General features: G+C 46.1%; 1 protein-coding gene across 3 annotated transcripts in view; it reads left to right on the top strand.

Moving 5' to 3' along the window:
- The window catches only part of MTA1 (metastasis associated 1), an 84,373-nt gene that overhangs the window by 14,717 nt on the left and 49,335 nt on the right, over nucleotides 1-20,321 (top strand). For all 3 annotated transcript variants that reach the window (XM_054165082.1, XM_054165083.1, XM_054165084.1), the window contains exons 2-5: nucleotides 4,836-4,903; nucleotides 7,305-7,398; nucleotides 15,909-16,035; nucleotides 16,214-16,277. In XM_054165082.1, coding sequence (XP_054021057.1) covers nucleotides 4,836-4,903; nucleotides 7,305-7,398; nucleotides 15,909-16,035; nucleotides 16,214-16,277 — 353 coding nt within the window. The remainder of the gene's footprint in view (nucleotides 1-4,835; nucleotides 4,904-7,304; nucleotides 7,399-15,908; nucleotides 16,036-16,213; nucleotides 16,278-20,321) is intronic.

The following is a 20,321-nucleotide window of genomic DNA, read 5'->3' on the forward strand; positions in this document are numbered from 1 at the left end:
GCTGATTAATTCAGGGGCTGTGAGTCTAAGCTGCAAGCTGTTGTGAAGCTAGGGGACTGAGTCTCCAGCCTTGGCTGAGGTGGTTGGGTTGTGAGGGGTGAGCTTTAGTGCGTTTCTTGCTGTTGGTAAGGAGATGTGCTGTGCACGTGTGTGGCAGAGTGGGTAGGAGAGTCCTTGCCTTCAGTCGTGGAATAAGCAAGGGTAGGCAGTCTGTTGTGTTTGAAGGGTCTGACTTGTTTTGCTTGCTATTAAGCTCTGCTTTTCTCTGCCTGGACTGTATTTTTTGGGTTTTACTGTACTCTTTCCTTCCTGTTCTGCGGTAGGAGCCGAGGTGCATATCTTCCTGTGTTTAGAGGTTTGTTAGTTTTGTCTCATTCCCCATCCTCTCCTTCAGCTCAGGGCACAGAGACTCTGGCACTTGTGCACATACAGGATGTCTCCAATTGAGAGCTGGATTGTTGGGAGCCTGCAGAGGGTTTCTGTTATCTGATGTGTGTGCAGTTGTGGCTGTCTTGACAGCAAACTGGGAATAACATTAGTTGGGCAGGCGGTGTGAGAAGGATGTGCTTCATCCCACGGTGTGAAGCAAGCTGGATACGTGGGGGAAGTGCTGCTCAAGGGGAACGGAGGATTTCGGAGCGTAGGGTCAAGGGAGCATGGTGCTGTACCTCCTTCAAGCCCTGTGTGCAAGAAATCAGCCTTCATGGGCGTTGTTGCTTGTGGAACAGTTTGGGTTTTCTCCCCTGCTAAGGTGTTGGTCTGGAGAGCGGTTTGTTGAACTTACAATTTCCTTGTGGAGCGGTGTGTAACTCGAGCCTTTCTCTGTGCAGGATGGCATTTTCATCTGAGTTAAAGCCTTTAAAATCTCCATGAAAAATGCAAATTACTCCCCTCAGATTTGCTCACATTCTGGTTTATGTGATTTGCAGTGCACTCTGCAGTACTTGCAGAGAAGAAGAAACTCTTTTCCAGGTAATTTGAGTAATGGGAAATAGGTCTCCATTAGTTGCATAGCTACTGGTGGAATGCTTAGCATAGTTGTGGGATTAGTCTAAAACATGGATGAGATGTGCTGGGCTGTGCATTTGTGATGTGATGAAATCATCAAGCTCTGGTCTCAGTATGCATCTCTGCACTGTGTCATGTGCCAGCTCTTGGAGAGTCCTGTGGGACAGCTTCAGTTCCACCGTTCTGCCGCCGATGTGCACTTGGCTGTTCTCTGCGAGGTTCGTTCGCAGTTGCTGATCACAGAGTGGATTTGGGGCCGTTCCTGCTGCTGGGCAAAACAATGTTTGGGGGGTTTTATTCCTCACAACCGTTGGATGCCACTGTGAGCTGTTCTTTGGTAAACCATTCATCTGTGATAAACTGTTCTTTAAATCTGTGCCAGAGTTTGCCATCAATAAACTGGAGCTACATGAAAAATTGAGTTGATGTTCACTTGAGGTAGAAAGCGTCTGTGAGAACACGTGCACACACAGACACCTGTTAATGGTGTGCATCATGAATGCTTGTGACAGTCACCTGAAACCCCTGGAACTAGGCAAGGTTATAGTTTCAAGATGGAAATCAGTGTTCACAAAATTTTGGCACTGGCCTCAGTCCAAGTACCTGAAAGGTGGAGGGAAAGAACTTGCCAGTCCTTCAGGTGGTGAAAGGTGGACAGGGAGCTTGGGAGGCTTCTCAAAGCTTCCCCAGCCTCCCCTGCACTGCTTTTGTAGGGCTGTGGGAAAAGAGATTTCTCTTTCCTCTGCTGCTTAATGCTTGTCATTGTTACTGCAGTCAGCAGCAGTTGTTACTGCTGAAGCTGTCAAATATCTGTTTGGTTTTCTGACTTCTGATAGAGTTGGTCATAGTAATGTTGAGCCTGCTGTTTCCCATTTGTGTGCCCCACAGAGTGGGTGCTGGGAGTGGAAATTCAGGGGCTGGTTACTTGGGTGTTTTAACCATTTCTGGGACCTTTGTTTTGCCACAAACCAGATGTCCCATCTGAATTCCCTGGGTGAGATCATCCTCCAGTCTAAAACCTCCAGGGAAGTGACATTTAAGAGGAACCAACTCTTGCAATTAGGAAGGAAATTTAGGAGTTGCTGAGATGCGTGTTAGTGTGTGTGAAGATAGCTGCTGATCAGTCTGAGGGGTCTGGAGCACAGGAGGCACAGAGCTGTAACCAGTGTGGTGTAGCGTTCTAGGCTTAGCCCTGCGCGGGGCTGTGCAGGATGCGCGCCGCGCCGGTACCCGAGCGGCAGCTCTGGCACCCCTCGCTTCAGCCACGACCACCTTGAGACTCCATGGCCAGGGTGTCTTTGGAACTCATGGAATGTGATTGATTTATTGTTTGTTTTTCTTGATACCTAAATTGCCACTCTTGGGATTGTAACCCCTGGGACCCCTTGACTTGTGACTGCTCTTCTAGGGCAGCCCAGCCCTGCGCAAAGGGAGGTGAGGGCACTTGAGTTGTTTGCAGATAATGCAAGCTGCAGGGCCCGCTGGCTTCTTTGCCTGGTGCTTGCTGCTGTGCTCTGGAGTCTCCTATAGTGAGTAGCTTGGCCTCTTAACTCCAGGGAGATTGCAGAGGAAATGGAGGCTGAGTAACGTCGCACGGGGAGCTGCGAGTCCTGCTGTAGGGCATGGCGGCGGAATGGTGCCGCATCCAGCTGGCACCAGGGGTGTGCCCCAGGGATCAGTGCTGGGCCCCATGATCTTTGATATCTTTACTGATGATCTGGATGAGGGCATTGACTCCATCATCAGTAAGTTTGCAGACAGCACCGAGCTGGGGGCAGGAGTTGATCTGCTACAGGGTAGGAGAGCTCTGCAGAGGGACCTTGCCAGGCTGGGCAGATGGGCAGAGGCCAAGGGCAGGAGATTGAATACATCCAAGTGCCAGGTTCTGCACATTGGCCACAGCAACCCCAGGCAGTGCTGCAGGCTGGGGTCAGAGTGGCTGGAGAGCAACCAGGCAGAAAGGGACCTGGGGGTACTGGTTGATGGTAGGCTGAACATGAGCCAGCAGTGTGCCCAGGTGGCCAATTGGCCAATGGCATCCTGGCCTGCAGCAGGAGCAGTGTGGCCAGCAGGAGCAGGGAGGTCATCCTGCCCTGTGCTCAGCACTGGTTAGGCCACACCTTGAGTCCTGTGTCCAGTTCTGGGCCCCTCAGGTTAGGAAAGCTGTTGAGATGCTGGAAGGTGTCCAGAGAAGGGCAGGAAAGCTGGGGAGGGGTCTGGGGCACAGCCCTGGGAGGAGAGGCTGAGGGAGCTGGGGTTGCTTAGCCTGCAGAAGAGGAGGCTCAGGGGAGACCTTCTTGCTCTCTCCAACTCCCTGAAGGGAGGTTGGAGCCAGGTGGGGGTTGGTCTCTTCTCCCAGGCAAGCAGCACTAGAACAAGAGGACACAGTCTCAAGCTGTGCCAGGGGAGGTTTGGGCTGGATGTTAGGAAGTTCTTCCCAGCAAGAGAGATTGGCCCTTGGGATGTGCTGCCCAGGGAGGTGGTGGAGTCATCATCACTGGAGGTGTTCAAAAAAGGACTGGATGTGGCACTTGGAGCCATGGTTTAGTTGATTAGGTGGTGTTGGATGATAGGTTGGACTCGATGATCTCAAAGGTCTCTTCCAACCTGGTTAATTCTGTTCTGTTCTAATGCTCTGGTGTCTCCCCGGCCTCCTGGAGGTAAGAAGGAGCCATTAACTCTCCCGGTGCAGCTCTGCAGGGGCAGAGGCCCTTGGGGAGCGGCGTCTTCCTTCCTCTGAGCTGGAGAAGAGACAAAAGTGTCTGTGACGCCAGCTGCCCTTTTTTAGCGAGCTTTCTGGGGGGATTGAGGCCAACAGCTTCGGTGCTTGCAGGCATTCACGAAAGGCAGCACTACTAAACGCCCATTCACCGGGGGAGCACCATGCTAATGGTCGTTGCAGGATTACCTTAGTCGTGCCCAGGGGCTAGGGGTGTTTTGCTCCAAACGCAGATGAGGTGGGAAGTCTGGAGCCTTCAATACAGCAGATAGGAAGGAATCATTGTTGGCTCTGCATGCGAAACCAGCACCCGGCGTGGGGGGCTGCGCAGGGAGCTGAATTCGGCCACCTCTGCTCACTCCAAGGCTTAGGACTCGGCTGCTGGAGTATCGGGAGATAAAGACGCTCAGGACTCTCGAGCTTCCGTTTCCTTACCTGAAAAAAGGTGTGTTTAAGCTTAGTAATAGCAAATCATTTCTATGTCACTCTCATGTTTTGAAGGCGCTACCTTGGGTAAAGAAAGAATTCTCTTCCTGTAACTTAAGATGTTTATCTTGCTTGAAAAGACAAGCCTTTCTCACCTGTTTGGTTTACTCTATGGAGTTTTATTGAGGGTAGTCTAGTATAATACAGGTGTAAAAGATCAAGAAGTAGAGGCAAAGATAAGAGGGAAAGAAAAGAGAAACTCTTTATACTCTAGTGAATGGGCAGTAGGTGTAGGGTGAGCTGGAAGGGAGGAGGCGAGATCCCCTATGGCCGGCGAGAAGTGGCTGGGTTTTGATAAGAGGAGGAAGCAAGTAAAGACAACACTGTGAAACCGATCTCACCTGAGAAGGAAGATCAAATGCTTTACTCACCAGGCTGACAGTAGAGCTTTTCTTTCTGCCTTGTTTTTAGTGGATTTGTTGCCTCCAGTCTCTAGATGTTCCTTCTATTGGCACGGATTTTGCATTTCCTCCGTGAAATCTTGCGTTTAATAGGGAGATTGGCAACAAGTGCCGGGGCCAAGGAGTGAATTCGGTACGGGGTCTCAGCAGGGACAGGTGTGAGGCTTTGTTTTGGTTTCTAGCAGCACATATTTTACAAGAGTGTTGTTTCTTTTTGTCAGACTATGTCTACTTCGAAAACTCTTCAAGCAACCCCTATTTGATACGAAGAATAGAAGAGCTCAATAAGGTAAACAATTTCTGCCATCACATGGGTGAAGTTAATTGCATTTATGATGTGTTTGATTTGATTGAAATCAAAACGATTCCTTAGCAGTTCTCTGGTCATTAGAAGCTTAAAAACACTTTTGTTCTGATAATTTTCTGGAATGCTTTGAGACCTGGTAGGTTGTTCTCCTGTGGCAGGAGCTCAGTGGCAGGTCATTCTCAAGGTGATTATGCCCACCTGTAGGGCAAAGACGTTTCTGAGTTCTTCAGCTCCTTGCCAGGATCATGAGATAGGAAGATAAAGTAACAGTTTGCCTGGAGGATGCAGAGCTTTGTAATTTGATCTTTCCTGGGGGAAACTTGCTCAACAGGAAGGTTTGGAGCCATTATCTGCTTCCTCGGACTGTCTTTGCTGCTTGTCCTTTGGGCCACTCTGTTATTTCTTCTGCCAAATTTCTCTTTCAGTGGATCTAAAGGGGAAGCGCGATTGCTTGTGTGTGGTAAGGCAGCTGAAGTACTCCCTGCTGAAATTTTACCTAGCTGAGGAGGGAAGCTGTTAGCTGTCTCCTAAACATGCCCCGTCTCAGGTCTAATAGCAGTCTGTCCATTGCAGCCCATACAGAAGGGGACTGCAGCAGCGCTGGCAGGGCTTTGAGTTTAAATTAACTTACTAAAATTAAGTCTTTTTCTTCAGTCACTGGTGCTGGGGAAACATGGCTTTATAAAGCAGTTTTCCTATGTAAAAACAACGAATCTGAAGGCTAAAGCATCCTTGTAACCCCGGGTTTTTAGTCTTTTGAAGAAATCCTTTCCCTCATTAACAAGTTCTTAAACTGATCTGTAGCCATGGAGTAGCAGTAGCTGTATTCCATCATTTTCAGAGGGAAAGTTTGTTGATAACTTTTTAAAGAAAGTGTTACCTTGTGCTGCTATTTTCTCTCCTTTTCCACTCCTTGGGAAGAGGATCTTGCAGCCTGGATCTCTCATCTTGGGGTGGCTCTCGCTTGCAAGTTGGAGTTTCTCTCACCTGCTCGAATCCTTCAGGTTGGAAGGAATAACTCTCAGGTTGCCTTTTTTCACTGAGGGGCGATTTCACAAATGAAGCCTGGGCAGTGAAATGAAAGAGAGGATTCTCCCTTGTATGAGCCTGTGTTTGAGCAAGGTGGCTCCTGCCTGCGTGGTTTAGTTCCCCAAAGCTCTGAATTATTTGAGAGAAAAGGGTAGAAGTTCTGCAGACTACCAAAACCTGGTAGAAGTGGTAGGCTGCAAAGGGAAGTATTTGTGCATGTATGTGTTGTCTGAGTTTGGGGGTTTGATGTTTGATGTTTGTGTTGGCCAAACTGGTATCATAAAAGGTGCCATTTTGTGTCAGTTCCCATTTGGGCAGCAATCGATATATATATATTGACTTTTAATGTTGCCTCTTTGTGGTCAGATTGCTGGTCCACTGCCCTTCTGCTAGAGACTTCCCCGTGGGGAATTAGTATCTTTTTCAGGTTCTTAAACTGTGTGCCACCCCTGTGGGTTTGAAGCCCTCTGCAGGAGCAGGGCACAAGTCGTCTAAGTTACATTTCAGTATTTGTTTGTCTGGTTTGGGGACAGTAGATTGGCTTGGACTGCTGCAAACCAGGAGGGGTATCTCCCCTGCTTTGTATAAAGCCAGTTTGACAATTTGCCATCTTGCGAGGGATTGACCACCTGTCCATTTCAAGAAGAAAGTGCCAAACATTTCAAAGATTCGGCTTGTGTGTGTGTGTTAGCAGTGGTGCAGCTTCCTGGGTTCTCTTTTTGGAATGCTTGGTGGGTTCCTGTGTGTTGGTCATTGTTTAGCTCACCAGTGTCAGAGGAAGAAAACCTTCAATGATTTCCTTTGTGAAAGTAATTGTGACTTGGTTCTTTCTTGCTGCCCTGCGGTCTGGAGAGCAGCCTAAATCTGAATTCTGTTGTTCCATTTCACAGTTAATTTATTGAAGATTTTAAAGACACTGAATTGTAGCTGATGCAGGCATCATCTGCAAAGTAGTGAAGTGGCTTGTTAATATGTTGTGAACTGCAGACAAGTGTTGTGGGATTTAGTTGGTTGGTTTTCTTCTCACCCCTCATAATATCTGTAGCTGCTAAAAATGGTGATCCCACAGAAACACTTTGGATGGAAGGCCCCAAACCTGTTTCCCTACCCTGGAATGGATCCCACTGGAATTTGTGTTATAGACTCATAGAATCATTTTGCTTGGAAGAGACCTTTAAGATCATCAAGTCCCAACTGTTAGAGGAGGTGCCTGCAGCTGCTAGGTGCTAGAAGGTGGTGCTGTGTAGGGCTTGTGCAGTAATCCCACCTCATGACATTTCTAGCTGGGTGTGTGCAGTCCCCTTCTTCATTCCTGCTCATTTATTTTCTGTTGTTCTTTTTTTACCTCTTTCAGACTGCCAATGGAAATGTGGAAGCAAAGGTGGTCTGCTTCTACAGAAGAAGAGACATCTCAAGTACACTTATTGTGTTGGCAGACAAACATGCAAGTAAGCCTGCTTGTGGTCACTCTGCTTCTGCACAAACTGCCAAGCTTGGATAAAACATTGATCCTGCACTTACAGATATCACTGTTATGATTCTGAAATGCCCTTCTGTGTAGTCAGCCTCAGCAATTTACCTGCCTTGTTTGCTTGACTTTTTTCTCTCTCCCTCTCCTCCCCCCCCTTGTTGGGTTTTTTTCCCTTCAAACCTTTTAAACCCTCATTTGGTGTGTGGTTTGATTAGGGGGGGACAAGACAGAATTCTGTTTTCAGCTGGAACTGACTAAAGACATCTTTGTTGTTTCACAGAAGTGGATTTCTTAATTTGGGGGATGAGATAAAGTATTGTCCCTGTCTGATTTATTGCTTCTTGGGATTATTTGGTTTGTTGAGTAGAGGAGGAAAAAAAACCCAAACAACAAACCTCAAACTTTCTGTGAGTAAGTCAAATAGACTGATCATAGGAAACCACCTTGAAACCTGGCTGATAAGAATTTCAATGTGGATGTTTTTTGTAGCAACATAGCTTCCATAGGGACATGCCCAGTAAATACACTTCTAAAAAAGCTGAATTTTACAGCATCCTATCACAACTGTGGCTAGATCAAGTCCTTCTTGGGGGAGGGGGAAAGGCAAAACCACAACAAAACTGCCTGTGCTGAGAGGAGACTTGAAAGCTATTGCATTCTGTAAGTGCTGTGGTTACTTTCTAATTTAAAAAACTGTGAAACTATGAACTATCACAAAATTCACATGACCCTCCCCTGCATGGGTGCAGTGTGCAACTCATGTCTTGATTTCTTTATTCTTTTTCTACATCATTTTATGGAATGTTGTGTTAACTAGTGCTGACATTTGCTCTTCTCCCGAGGAGATCAGAGGCATGTGAGGTACATGAGGCTGAGTAGAGTTGTGAGCTTACTTCTAAACAAAAATACCATGCTACAGTTCTCTTTCAATCATGAAACCAGCTTTTCAGTGCTAAGAAGTGCATACACACAACAGTTGTGTGTCAGTACAGATGGGATGCTTGCCTGTGTGAATCTGTAAGGCAAGGTACTGCAAAGAACATTCAGGTGGTTTGAAAAAAACACAACACCTTAGCCACCCCAAACAAAGTAGCTTAAGAGGTGCTATAGTTCTGTGCATTCTGAACTGGAAGGGGAGTGAGTGTGGTGTGCTAGCTGCTCTCAAGGGGAGTATCCATCTCTGGGAAGAAACAGAGCAACGTTATTGCGTGACACAGGGCTCGTTATCTGGGGCTCTTCCAGCTGGTTTTGACTCCCTTCTAGTTGCCAGTGAAGATTAGATTTAGTTTCAATTCATCTTCCACTGCCAGTTCTGTATCCATGTTGTCCAGTCCTTGCAAGGTGATGGACACAGTGCTAATAAACCAAAGTTACTAAAGCAGACATGATGAAAGGGAGAAAAAGGCTAAGCAGGTGGAGTTACTAAACCCTTTTTCCTCCTGAATCATAGAATTGTCAGGGCTGGAAGGGACCTCAAGGATCAGCCAGTTCCAACCCCCCCTGCCATGGGCAGGGACACCTCACACTACAGCAGGTTGCTCACAGCCACATCCAGCCTGGCTGCAAACATACATAGAATAAACCAGGTTGGAAGAGACCTTCAAGATCATCGTGTCCAACCCATCACCCAATCCAACACCACCCAAACAACTAACCCATGGCACCAAGCACCCCATCAAGTCTCTTCCTGAACACCTCCAGGGATGGTGACTCCACCACCTCCCCAGGCAGCCCATTCCAATGGGCAATCACTCTCTGTATAGAACTTCTTCCTAACATCCAACCTAAACAAACACCTCCAGGCAGGAGGCTTCCACCACCTCCCTGGGCAACCTGTGCCAGGCTCTCACCACCCTCCTGGGGAGCAACTTCTTCCTCAGAGCCAATCTCAATCTCCCCATTTCTAGTTTTGCTCCATCCCCCCCCAGTCCTATCACTCCCTGGCACCCTCAGAAGTCCCTCCCCAGCTTTCTTGGAGCCCCCTGCAGATCCTGGAAGGCCACAATGAGGTCTCCTCAGAGCCTTCTCCTCTCCAGCCTGCACAACCCCAACTCCCTCAGTCTGTCCTCACAGCAGAGCAGCTCAGCCCTCTGCTCATCCTCGTGGCCCTTCTCCAAACTATGACATATGTGGTATGTAGCTGTTCACATGCTTAAAATGTAGCAAAAAACATGGAGAGCCATGTCAGTCCTTGTAATTCAAGGCACACAGCTAAATGAAAAGGCAGCAATCAGATCTGGGCATGTTGAACTTGTGATTTAGCTGCCAAGCATGATTGTCTCTTACTGTGCTCTTGGCGCATGCCTGAATAGGCTGTGATGTATGTGTAATACAGATCTGCAGCCCTCCACTGCTCAGGGATTGGTTCCATCAGATATTCAGGTTTAACAATGAATAATAATGTCTTGCTGTGTTCACAGCGCTGCAGGGCCGTTGGGGAAAGCATGTCACAGAGCTAGCCTCTTGTTTTTAACCAAGAGTGTTTCCTCTTGTGCCTTTGGAGTGCCACCATTGCCGCCACACCTGGGGGACACGCAGCCGCCTGGCGTTGAGATGCACCTTGGCTGTGGCCTGGAATCGTGGCAGCAGGCAAAGCTTTCTTCAGTGCAGCAGTGTTCAGTTTATCTGAGAATACTGAAGCTTAATAGGAGCTTCACCAGAAACAACATGACTATTGATTCCTTCAGCTGTGTCACACTTCACTAGACTTAGCAAAGACAGCAGGTCAGAATGATTCAAAGAAACTCATGTGTGAGGCTGAAAGGGGGAAAAGTATTCTAACCCAACACAGAATCCATGGAAATGCTCTTTGAACCCCCAAAGGCTGCTTTCTGTTTCTAGTAAGAAATACTAAGATTTTATTTTAGTGCAAACAATTAATTCACTGTTCCCATCCACTGGAGTTGGAAAGACAGGGAAATTCTTCTGTAGCACAATCCTATTAATAGAGCCACCAGAGAGAGCTGAACCTGCCTCGTGGTGTAAATGTCATTAGTAGCTAACATTTCCCCCCCAGTATGTTTCTTTCTGGTGCAGAATAAAATGGTTACTAAATGGCTCCCATTTCCTGAGGTAGCTGTGTGGCTTCCAGTCTTAAGGAGGGAGGAGAATAAAATGAAGCTTTTGGACAGCCATTAGTTCTTCACTCTGGAAAAAAACAAAGCACCAAGCTCCTGCACCATCCAGTGAAACGAAATGTTGTGGATGTTCAGAGTCTAGTACAGGCACTCCACACTGTCACTGCCTTGGAGTTCATTTCCATAGTCTCCTGTTGCCTCATTTTGATGCATTTGCAGTGGATGTATGTATCTGCATCGCTGATCTTTTAACTGCCTTTGTTCAGCTGATTAATGGAGCTTTTGGGCTGCAGACACTTCTGGAGTCACACAGCCTTCTCTTTAAGATGCCTTTATTCTAGACCTGCTGTTGAGATTGGTGCACTGAGAGAGACAAATAATGGGAAGATGTGTTGAGAACATGAATGGGAAAAGTACAGATGCAGTTTGCAATTTTTTTGTTTCCCATAAAGGAAGGCAAAAGAGGTTGTGGTTGTCAAAGGGATGTTGCAAGGTCTGTGCAGAATAGGTGAAACCCCCCAGCTTGTGCTGTAGCTTGTGTAACCCAGCAGATAGCTCAAGCAGACAGCTCTCAGATGCGCTGGGTTTTTCTCATAACTGTGTAAAAAGAAATGGTTTGGAAGCACTTATTCTGTAGTTGGTGGCTGTAAAATAGTACTTGATATAAACAACCTGGTTCTTAGGTTTTATCTGTGATCATCTTATTTTTATCCTCTGACAGAAAGCTTGTCTGGGCTGGCTTGTAAATCATTCAGCCTTCTAATGGCTTCCATGCATTCTTGGCACTTTTTATTCAGGAGCCTCTTTAATCACTTCACAAATTAATTCTGGGGAATTTCTCCACCTGTTTGTGGAATGAGCTTGCTTCACCAGTGGGAGACTATTCAGTGTTCCTGCCCAAAGACTTTGCAGTGGTTTAAGATAGATATTGTACGCAAATAAGATTGCAGGCAGAGCTTGGTGGAGGAGAAGCTTACTCCTCAAGCTACTGTTGGACGTTATGACTACATATGTTACAGATATATGTAATTTCTCTATGTCTTACAGAGTTTCTCGTAAGTAAATATTTCCAACAGCAGAAATAGAACCTCCTGACCTCCCTTCTAACAATCCATCCCCACCCTTCAAATGCTTGCTGTGATCTGCCTTGCGACCACAGTCACTTCATCAGAAGTGATCCTGGTTTGTAAAAGGAGTGACTAGTTAGTGGTGGTTGGGGAACTGAGCGGTTAGTGCTGGCTGGTTTGGCAAGTCTCTGGTTAGTTTTCAGCAGCTGATGTTTGGGTGCCAGGCAGGCATGGCTGCATGGTTTTGTAAGTGCCAAAGCTTCTAACAAGAAACGTCTTGCAGTGGTGAAGTGTCACTGCTCACTCAGTCCTGAGTTGCCTGGGACCTGTGTGCCTAAACAGGAAGAGTGGTCTCTTGAGTTTGGAAGTTTGACAGCCTAAGTTACTCCAGCCTAAGTACAATTTTACAACAGCTTTACAAATGAATTATTTTGATTAATTTCTTCCATTTTTTCCTCCCTTTTCTCCCAACACCGCTCAGGCAGATGTGAGGAGAGTCAGTTTCATTGATCTACCAAAGACACGTTGGCTCTGTCATTACTGGAAGGAGGAAACTCTGTTGTTTCTCATCTGGGGGTGATGCAGTGAGGAAGAGCCTGCTAAATGTCCAAACAGCATCTCTTTGCTCTGGATGCTGCCTGTAATAGTGGCTGTGGCTGCAAAGGGTGATCACAAGAGGGTTTGGAAGGGATCATAGTGAATGTCTTGATAATGGAGCAGGCTCCTGAAGTGTCCAAGTGTAAGGATTTCTATTTGTTCAAACTTCCACAGCTTTCTCAAGCTATGAATCAAACCCTGGGTTTTGGTAGAGACACAGTAAGGCTGAGGCTTGATGTAGACCATTTGGTACTGGACCTGGGAGAAGGAATGTGGTGCTGTATTGTTCATTTCTTCAAATGTAATATCCTTCCAGGCTGTGTAGCTGAGGTGTTAAAGCACCAAGAACGTAAGCTTCCTTTGCTACCCAGGGAGCTGTTGTGCAGGTCACTAGCATTGGCTTTACTGTTGCCAACATCTTGACCCTGTTTTGTAATTGTTTTCTTTAGGCTTTTGGTTACTGATAACCATGCTGGATAGCTCTGCTGCTCCTACAGACTGGCTCCCAACCCAGTGTGCTCTCTGCACCTAATTTCTGTATCTTGTTTGCCTTTGTGTTTCTAAACTCTGCCATGTAGCCACCTCTGCCATCCAGCACGCAGAAAGAGGAGTGTTGCTGAGAGCCTAATCTGATCTGTAGCAAATTGCTGTTCTTTCTAGTGTCTAGCAAATATTGATGTTGAATTTCCCATCTCACACACCCAGTCATTTCAATTACAATTGCTGCCTCTTGGGTTTCTCCTGCCAACTCAAAGTTTACTCTTTCTAATTATTTCCCCCCATATATGTTAGCTCTCACACGAGCCTTGCTGTTTGTGCCCCATCTCCCTCCCTGTCTTTCACTCCCAATGTAAGTTTTCTTCAAGCTTTGTTAGTGTGCTGATAATGATACTGCCATCAAAAATCAAATAATCTAATCCACTCTCTGCAGCATTCCACTGGCTAGTGCTGCACAGGTGATTTATTGCTGTTTGCATGAAGACTCAATGTTTAGTTTGAAATCTGCACGGGCAGATCTATCAAGCAGGGAGATCAGTTTGTAAGTTAGGCTTCAGGAGAGCATTGAAGTCCCAATGTGCTGCACCTGCTGTATTCCCCTAGCCCTTATTCTGCAGACCATGGTCGTTATTTGTCGTGGGCCACCGTTCTTGAGTCTGCTTCACTGAGAGCCTGAGCTATAGGAGGCTGAACTGCAGCCATGTCAGACAGGCTTGGCCTGGAACCTGAGGCTGGGCCAGCCCCTGCTGTGATTTATAGTCCGCCTTAAGCCTTTGCTGTCTGCGCAGGGGCGGCCACAGGGTATTAGTTACAGTTTTTGTCAAAGCCACTTTGCATAACTTCAGTGAGGCAGAGAGATTCTGTGCTGGATCCAGCCCTGGCTTCTCTCATCCTTCCCTTGGTTCCAAATGCATTTGCCAGGTTCATTCTCTTCAGCACTAAATCATGGCTGTGGAAAAAGGAGGGAAGATACTTGTGTAGATTTCTTTGTTTGTTATTTCTCCCAAGTGTTCCTACCTCTGCCTTCAAGAATGATGACAATTTTACCTCTGTGTGTGGGGGAAGTTGTTTGTTACCTGTAGAAATGTCTGTCTTTTTAGAGAGAGGGGAAAAAAACAAGTATTGTGGGTTTTTCCCTTTGAAAGGCTGTGCATAGCAGAGCTGGCATCAGAAAAAGATGTGAGCTTCCCACTCTCCTTATTTTATTACAAAAGCTAGACACATAAATAAATCACTAGTTGGAAGATGAGCCTACCTGGAGGGATTCAGTTCCCAAGGTGAGCTTGGCTGTGCTGGTGGTTGCATTTTGTTTGTGGAGCTGAGTGGCCAGGAATGGTTGATGCCATTTTTTAAAACACCTTTTCTTACCTGTCATTTTGAAGAGCTGTAGGCCATTAAATGTGCTGATGATGTTAAGTCTGTTGGGTTGCTCCTGATGATCTCTTTCCTGCATCACACAGTGCACTGCTCTCCAAAACCCGGTGTGAGTGCAGGCCTGGGGTGCCTGTGCCTTTGTGCATCCTTCAGTGGCTAGTCCAGCTAGCCCGCAGCTCGCCCGCCTGGCTTGCTTGTGGGCTGCTGCTGGAGTATTGAGAGTCTGGGTCAGCAGCCACAATATTAATTTTCAACTAGAACAGAAGCCACTTCAGTAAATAAATTGCAGAACCATGAAACTGTGGCACTAATGTAAATTTGGTGTTCCAGTTCCTAGGGAAGTATTAAAATGTGAGTGCAACTGCTGTATGCTTCAGAGCTCCTGTGCTGTAAGAGGAGTGGATGTTGCAGCCTGCTTTAATTATGCTACTTCTGTGTTGCTTCATTTTTTCCCTTTCCTTGCTGGAGCAGCTTACCTGAGGGGCATATAAACCACAGATCTTTTTCCAGGACAGTAAAGCAGTGATACATTGTGGGGAAGCTGAAGGTACATAATTTTTTGTCACCCCCTTTGGCATCATGCAGCCTGTTTAAACCAAAATGAATTTTAGTGTTTTCTGCAATGGAGATCTCTCCTTTCCAATTGCTTTAGTTTGGGGATAAATGTGAGGATTACAGTTAACTAATCTTAAGGGTGTATAAATCATAACTGTGCCTGTATGTGTTTCTGACTAGAAAAGGTTCTTGGCAACAACTGTTATATTAAGCTGCAGGCATGAGTCTGCTCTTTGAGAGTGCTGCTGCCATAAAATGAGAGTTTTACGACTCATGTATGAGACTTTACAGCTCATTCTACTGGAGTCTGGGAAACTTACCCCATGGCTTTGGAAAATACAGTAACTGCCTTGATTTCTTAGGGAAGGAAAGAGTCTGCTGTTGTATTTCCCAGTCCTTCATCGTGGAGAAGCTTAACTTGCTCAAAAACGTTTTGCCTTGTAGAGCTTTGTCTTGCATAATTGACAAGCTACTTACTAATGAACACAAAGCACACCAGTGTTTTCTTACAAGGTGCCTGGAGATGGTTTGGATCAGTTATGTACCAGTGTGGAAGTGATTCCGTGTGTTTACCTTGGCATTAATTTAAAGACTGGCTGGGTGGAGATTGGATAGCTCAGAGCCTGAGGTGGTGGATCCTGACTGCAGGGTAAAGCAAGCTTCTGGAATGCAGGAGTATTGCTCTCAAATGTGTGTGGTGTGATAGGGCAGGGTGGGGTTGCTAGAGTGGCCTTAGGCACCTGGTGACATTCCAGTTAATCTTGCAGCTATGATCTATTGGCTGTGGTCGGGGTGAGGAGAAGGAAGTACACTGATAAAGAAAATAACCTTTTCTGTGAGCATTTAGTGCAAAAGCTGTTGGGATGGGACAGTCTGTCTTACCCTGAAAGAGGAGTAGGGTCTAAGGTAGCTGATGCCTGGCGGAAAGGAAAGGCTTTGGTTTTACTGCCTTGCCCGTAGCGTGTCAGCTTCTTCCTGGTGAATCTAACAGTGCACTGATGGTCTCCAAGAACAACTTCCTTCAGAGCTTGTCTGTTGGTAGCAGATTTGTGTGGCTTTCAGCTTGGTGAGCCAGGGTGACCTGCAGGCACTTGGAATACGGTGGTAAATACATATAGTTCTTCACAGGCATCGTCTTAAGTGATCTCTGCTAATCACCTGATTGTTCACTTGACTGAAATGGAAGGTTTCAGGTGAAGTTAGATTTAATCTTAGTACTGTGTACTGTGTGACAAGGATTTTGGAACGGCCCATCCTGACTGGCTCAGGAGCGGTGCCTGCACTGTTCTTAATGATCAATTTTGTCTCATTATATCTAGGAGAGATGGAAGAAGAGATGGAAAACCCAGAGATGGTTGATTTGCCAGAGAAGCAGAAACATCAGCTACGACATCGCGAGCTGTTCCTCTCACGGCAGCTGGAGTCTCTGCCGGCCACACACATCAGGTGGTGACCATTTCCCCCCAGTGCTTTTAATCAAAACCCAAATGGCATTATTATTATTTAGGCATTCTTGAATGTAAGCTTAAACCCTGTGTACAACTGTAGTAATAGCATCTTGTGAATCATGTGAGTGTTTGAGCTCTTTCCTCATCAGATGTGTTTCTCTCTGGGTTTTTTTCAGAGGCAAATGCAGTGTCACTCTGTTAAATGAGACAGAATCCCTGAAATCCTATCTGGAACGGGAGGTATGAGCCATTTTGTGAATTGTCAAGCTTCAACATTTTATTCTGGCAGAGTTTGGGGTTGGTGGCTTTCACAAGCTCTGAAAAGTGGGTGGTTCTTTCATTTCTACTCATCCCAGGCATTGACAGTGGGAAGCTGTAGGCTTGGTGCAGTTTTCATTCTAATACACAACCCAGTGGATGTAGAGGCCAGACCTGTTGTTTTACATCCTTGTGACAACAAGCTGCCCCTCCCTCTATAAAGAGAGCCCTACTTGCTCATCACTCTGGCAGTCAGAAAGTTCAAGCCTGGAGGCTCATGCCCCAGATAAGGCAGAGTGAGAGATGCAGTAAATGTAAGAGGGAGCAAGCCAGCAAGCTGCATTTCTCTGTATTTGCTTTATCCTAAAATCTTGCAGATTTATGTTAATATGGTTTAAGCTTGATCTTGCCTCAGATTTGAGGAGCTTAGTTCCTTGCTTTTGAGTTCAGTTAAAAATATTTATATGTAGTACTTCATATGCCACTACAGACACTTAGATCCTTGAGAAAAGCTTGTCAGTTAACTTGAGTCCTGCAGAGATTTACCCAACTTGGCTCTTTAAAGGTACCTTTCATACCAAACACTTGAAGCTGACCTGTCTTGCACTGTTCCTCACTGTTCAGAATGCAGAGCATACTGTAGTCAGTCTCAGAGCTGGGCTTTCTGGTTTTTAAATGCTGGTTTAGCTTCCTTTGGTATTTATTTAAGTATAAGATTAATTTTGATCTGATACTCTAGGAGAATTTGAAACAAAGCAGAGGGATTAACTAGTTGAGTTTCTCTTTGGAATGTGAGCCTGCTCAGGGCTGCCAAATGGCAGCGCATCAAACAAGGGCCCTTGCGGTCACAAGCACTTGCAACCAGCTAGCAGCCCAGGATGTGCCACTTGGAAGGCAAAAGTTAATCAAATTGAAATTATTTGAGATTTACTCCTACCCAGCTTTGAAGAAATGTTCTTTCTGGATGCTTCCAACACATTTTTATTGTCACTGCTGTTACCAGAGGTATGCAGAGACAGAAGCGAGCTGGCTTCCTCTAATCAGGAGCTGCTCGGTTGCAGAGGTAGCAATAGAAAGAGATTGCTTTTTTTCCCCATCCTTCTTTCTGAACTCTCAAAATGCAAGATGAGTGATGGGAGTTATTTTTAAAGCAGAGCAGTCAGTTAGAGATTTCACAGAATGTGAGAGTTCCCTGAATGTGTCCTGTCACTTAGCATGGTATTTTGCTGTGGTGCAAACTAACTTGGGCAGATGGTAAAGAAATTAAAAGCTCAAGAACATAAATGTGCTTGGCTGGAGGGTAAAGAGATTAAGAAAAGGAGATAGTCACTGCTTGGTGAGTTCCTAACACTGGATGGTATTGTTTTGAACTGTTTCTTTTCTCCCCCCTCCCTGTTCTTAAGCTGTTCTTTGCAGTCAAACTCTGTGTGCCTTTTTGTTGGTGGTGGTTTTTAGCATGGCTTCTGTCAGTAAAGCCTAAGCAGTTCTATGGAATCCATCATTGGATTCCCTGAATGTTATGACCACTCAAAGCAGGTTTTCAGCCTGAGGCTGGCTGGCCTCAGCAGAGGTGACACATGTAGGCAGACGTTTTTCAGGTGACAGTAAGCACAGTAAAAACGTGGTTTTGTTATCTCTGGTTTCCCCCTTCCAGTTCTCTCTCTGTCATCTACCTTGGGAAGATTCTCTGTTCAGCTTGGAGAGCACTGACTTTTCTTACTGTGCCTGGAAAAACTGGGTTTGTAGCAGGAGTGAGTAATAGGAAGCAAAAAAAGGAGCTGGAAAACCTGAATTTCCTGTGGATATTGGATTCCTGTGGAGATCAAGACAAGGGCACAGCCAGTTTCAGCAAAAGCATTAGATCTCTACATTCTGCAGGCAACTGTTTTATATGTACCATCCATTTTACTGCTCTACTAGGATAAATCTGGAGGCTTGTGTGAATTTTGCCTCCTGGGCAAGATACCTGCCATTTCTCTTCCTTTTGGTACTCCCCCTAAAAATAAAATGCTCTCTAGTTAAATATATTTCCCTCCCTCACTCAAACTGATGCAATGAAAGTGTAGTTTGCAAGCTGCAAAGAACTAAGCCCTGTTTCTGTACTGGACTTGCACTTTGAGCCTGGTCTGGTTTTCCACTTCTGCAGTTTCCAAGTGGCTCTGATTCTTGGCATACAGCTGCAGGTAGCTTAGGGGCTTGGGTAGGAAAGCTCTGAGCCCATATGTCTGACACTTCAGAATGTCATAGCTTAATTGTTACTCTGGGCAGGTCATTGTGATGTTTCCTAATGCTGGTTATTTCCTGGGATGTGATATTAAAAGAGAAAACACTTCTCTTTCTTCACTGTTGCAACCAACATGCAGAGTTCTGATGGCCAAAATGGACATGAAGGGTTTTGAAGGGCCATATTGGTTGGTTGTGAACATTGCTTTTCTTGTGAAGCCCTTCTGGAAAGCTCTTGCTCCTGTGGTGGTTGGGAGTTGCTGTGTGCTTCAGCATCACACGAGAATCTGCTTTGTTCCTCGGACTAGACTTTGCATTGGCACTAACCTGACATTTAGGAAAGCTTTTAGACATCCCACTCAGTTTGCATGAGCTGAATTTCATGCTTCTGTGGGGGAAGATGGTAGTGGTACTGCATTAGCTCTGGGGATTACAGCCTGTGTTCTTACTTGAGCCCCTAAACTCCCATCTTTTCGCTGTTGAAGAGGCTCTGGTCAGGGAAAAGAGCTCTTGCTTCTTTCACTGGAACTGCTTGCCTAGAGACAGTGTGAGCACAGAAGGATGAGGTTTGTTTTGTAGGGAGAGTTCATGCTGACAAGCACTCAAGTACCATCAGTTTTATCCATTCATTTTGGATGCAACCCTATCCCCCAGCCCTAAACCCAGCCACACACCACCCTGCCAGTAGCCTTGGCTGGGTGATGGAACAGCATTTTGTCAAGTGTTAGCTATAACTTTTATCCTGTTACCATTACACAAGATGAGGTTGCTCTTGCCCTTGGAGTTCATGCCTTCATGGTGGGGCAGCAGCATGTGTTCTGCTGGAGGAGCAGGGCAGGAATTCCTGCCTTGCCTCTCGTGCTGTGCTGCACAAGTGATACCTTTTTGTGCAGTAGCTTTCTTGGGTAGCCAAGCAGGTTTAGCTGGTTTGCTTGGCTCTTTGCAGGTTGGGGGTTTTTTGGTTCCCTCCCCCCCCCCCCCATAGATGTTGATTTCTTCATGGAAAAATGCTGGGGTTTATTAAAATGAGACTGGAAAATGCAGAGTTACCATGTTCAACATCCTTGATTTCTCTAACTGGAGGCATTATACATGTGAAGAAAACACAGGAGGCCTTTCCTCTGTGGCATTAGCCTTAGACTGCTAAGTGTAATGTGCAGGGCTGGGGAACAGAACTAATGTGTATCTTTGCAACCCTAGCCCACAGAGGCTTTTGCCATGTTACTGGGGAAGCTCCCAGTGATTCTTCCTTGTGTGACAGACTGGGAGGCTCTTTGCCACCTCTCAGTGAGGCTGAACAGGGCTGGAAACTGATGCCAGTTTTGCCCTAATTTTTGTTGCATGCTGTTAACACATACAAATACAGGGAAAGGGAAAGTGAGGTGAGCATGAAGTGAGATATATTTAACCACAGATGTATTTAACCTGAGATGTGGAAAATGGTGCTTTGCACATGCTGTGTTTCTGGTCAGAAGCACTGGTCTTGCCTGGTGATGGCATTGCTGTGGGCAGAGCTGATGATGGGTCTGTTATTACTTGTCATACTGTGCTTGCCTTTGGAGCATCCCTGGTCTCCAGTGTGTCACTGCATAGCTATAGCTAAGTACTTATTCATGCAGAAAAGATTAATTACTTACACTGTTCAGGTTTAAGTGCAGTTTTAACCATAGGACTGTTGAGGTTGGAAGAGACATTTGAGATCATCAAGGATCTAGTGCTCACAATCCCACCACTACCGCTCAACCATGCCCTTGAGCACCACATCCACGTGTCTTCTAAGTACTTCCAGGGATGGTGGCTCCA

Source organism: Dryobates pubescens, chromosome 11, assembly GCF_014839835.1.
Source record: "Dryobates pubescens isolate bDryPub1 chromosome 11, bDryPub1.pri, whole genome shotgun sequence".
NCBI classification, from domain to species: domain Eukaryota; kingdom Metazoa; phylum Chordata; class Aves; order Piciformes; family Picidae; genus Dryobates; species Dryobates pubescens.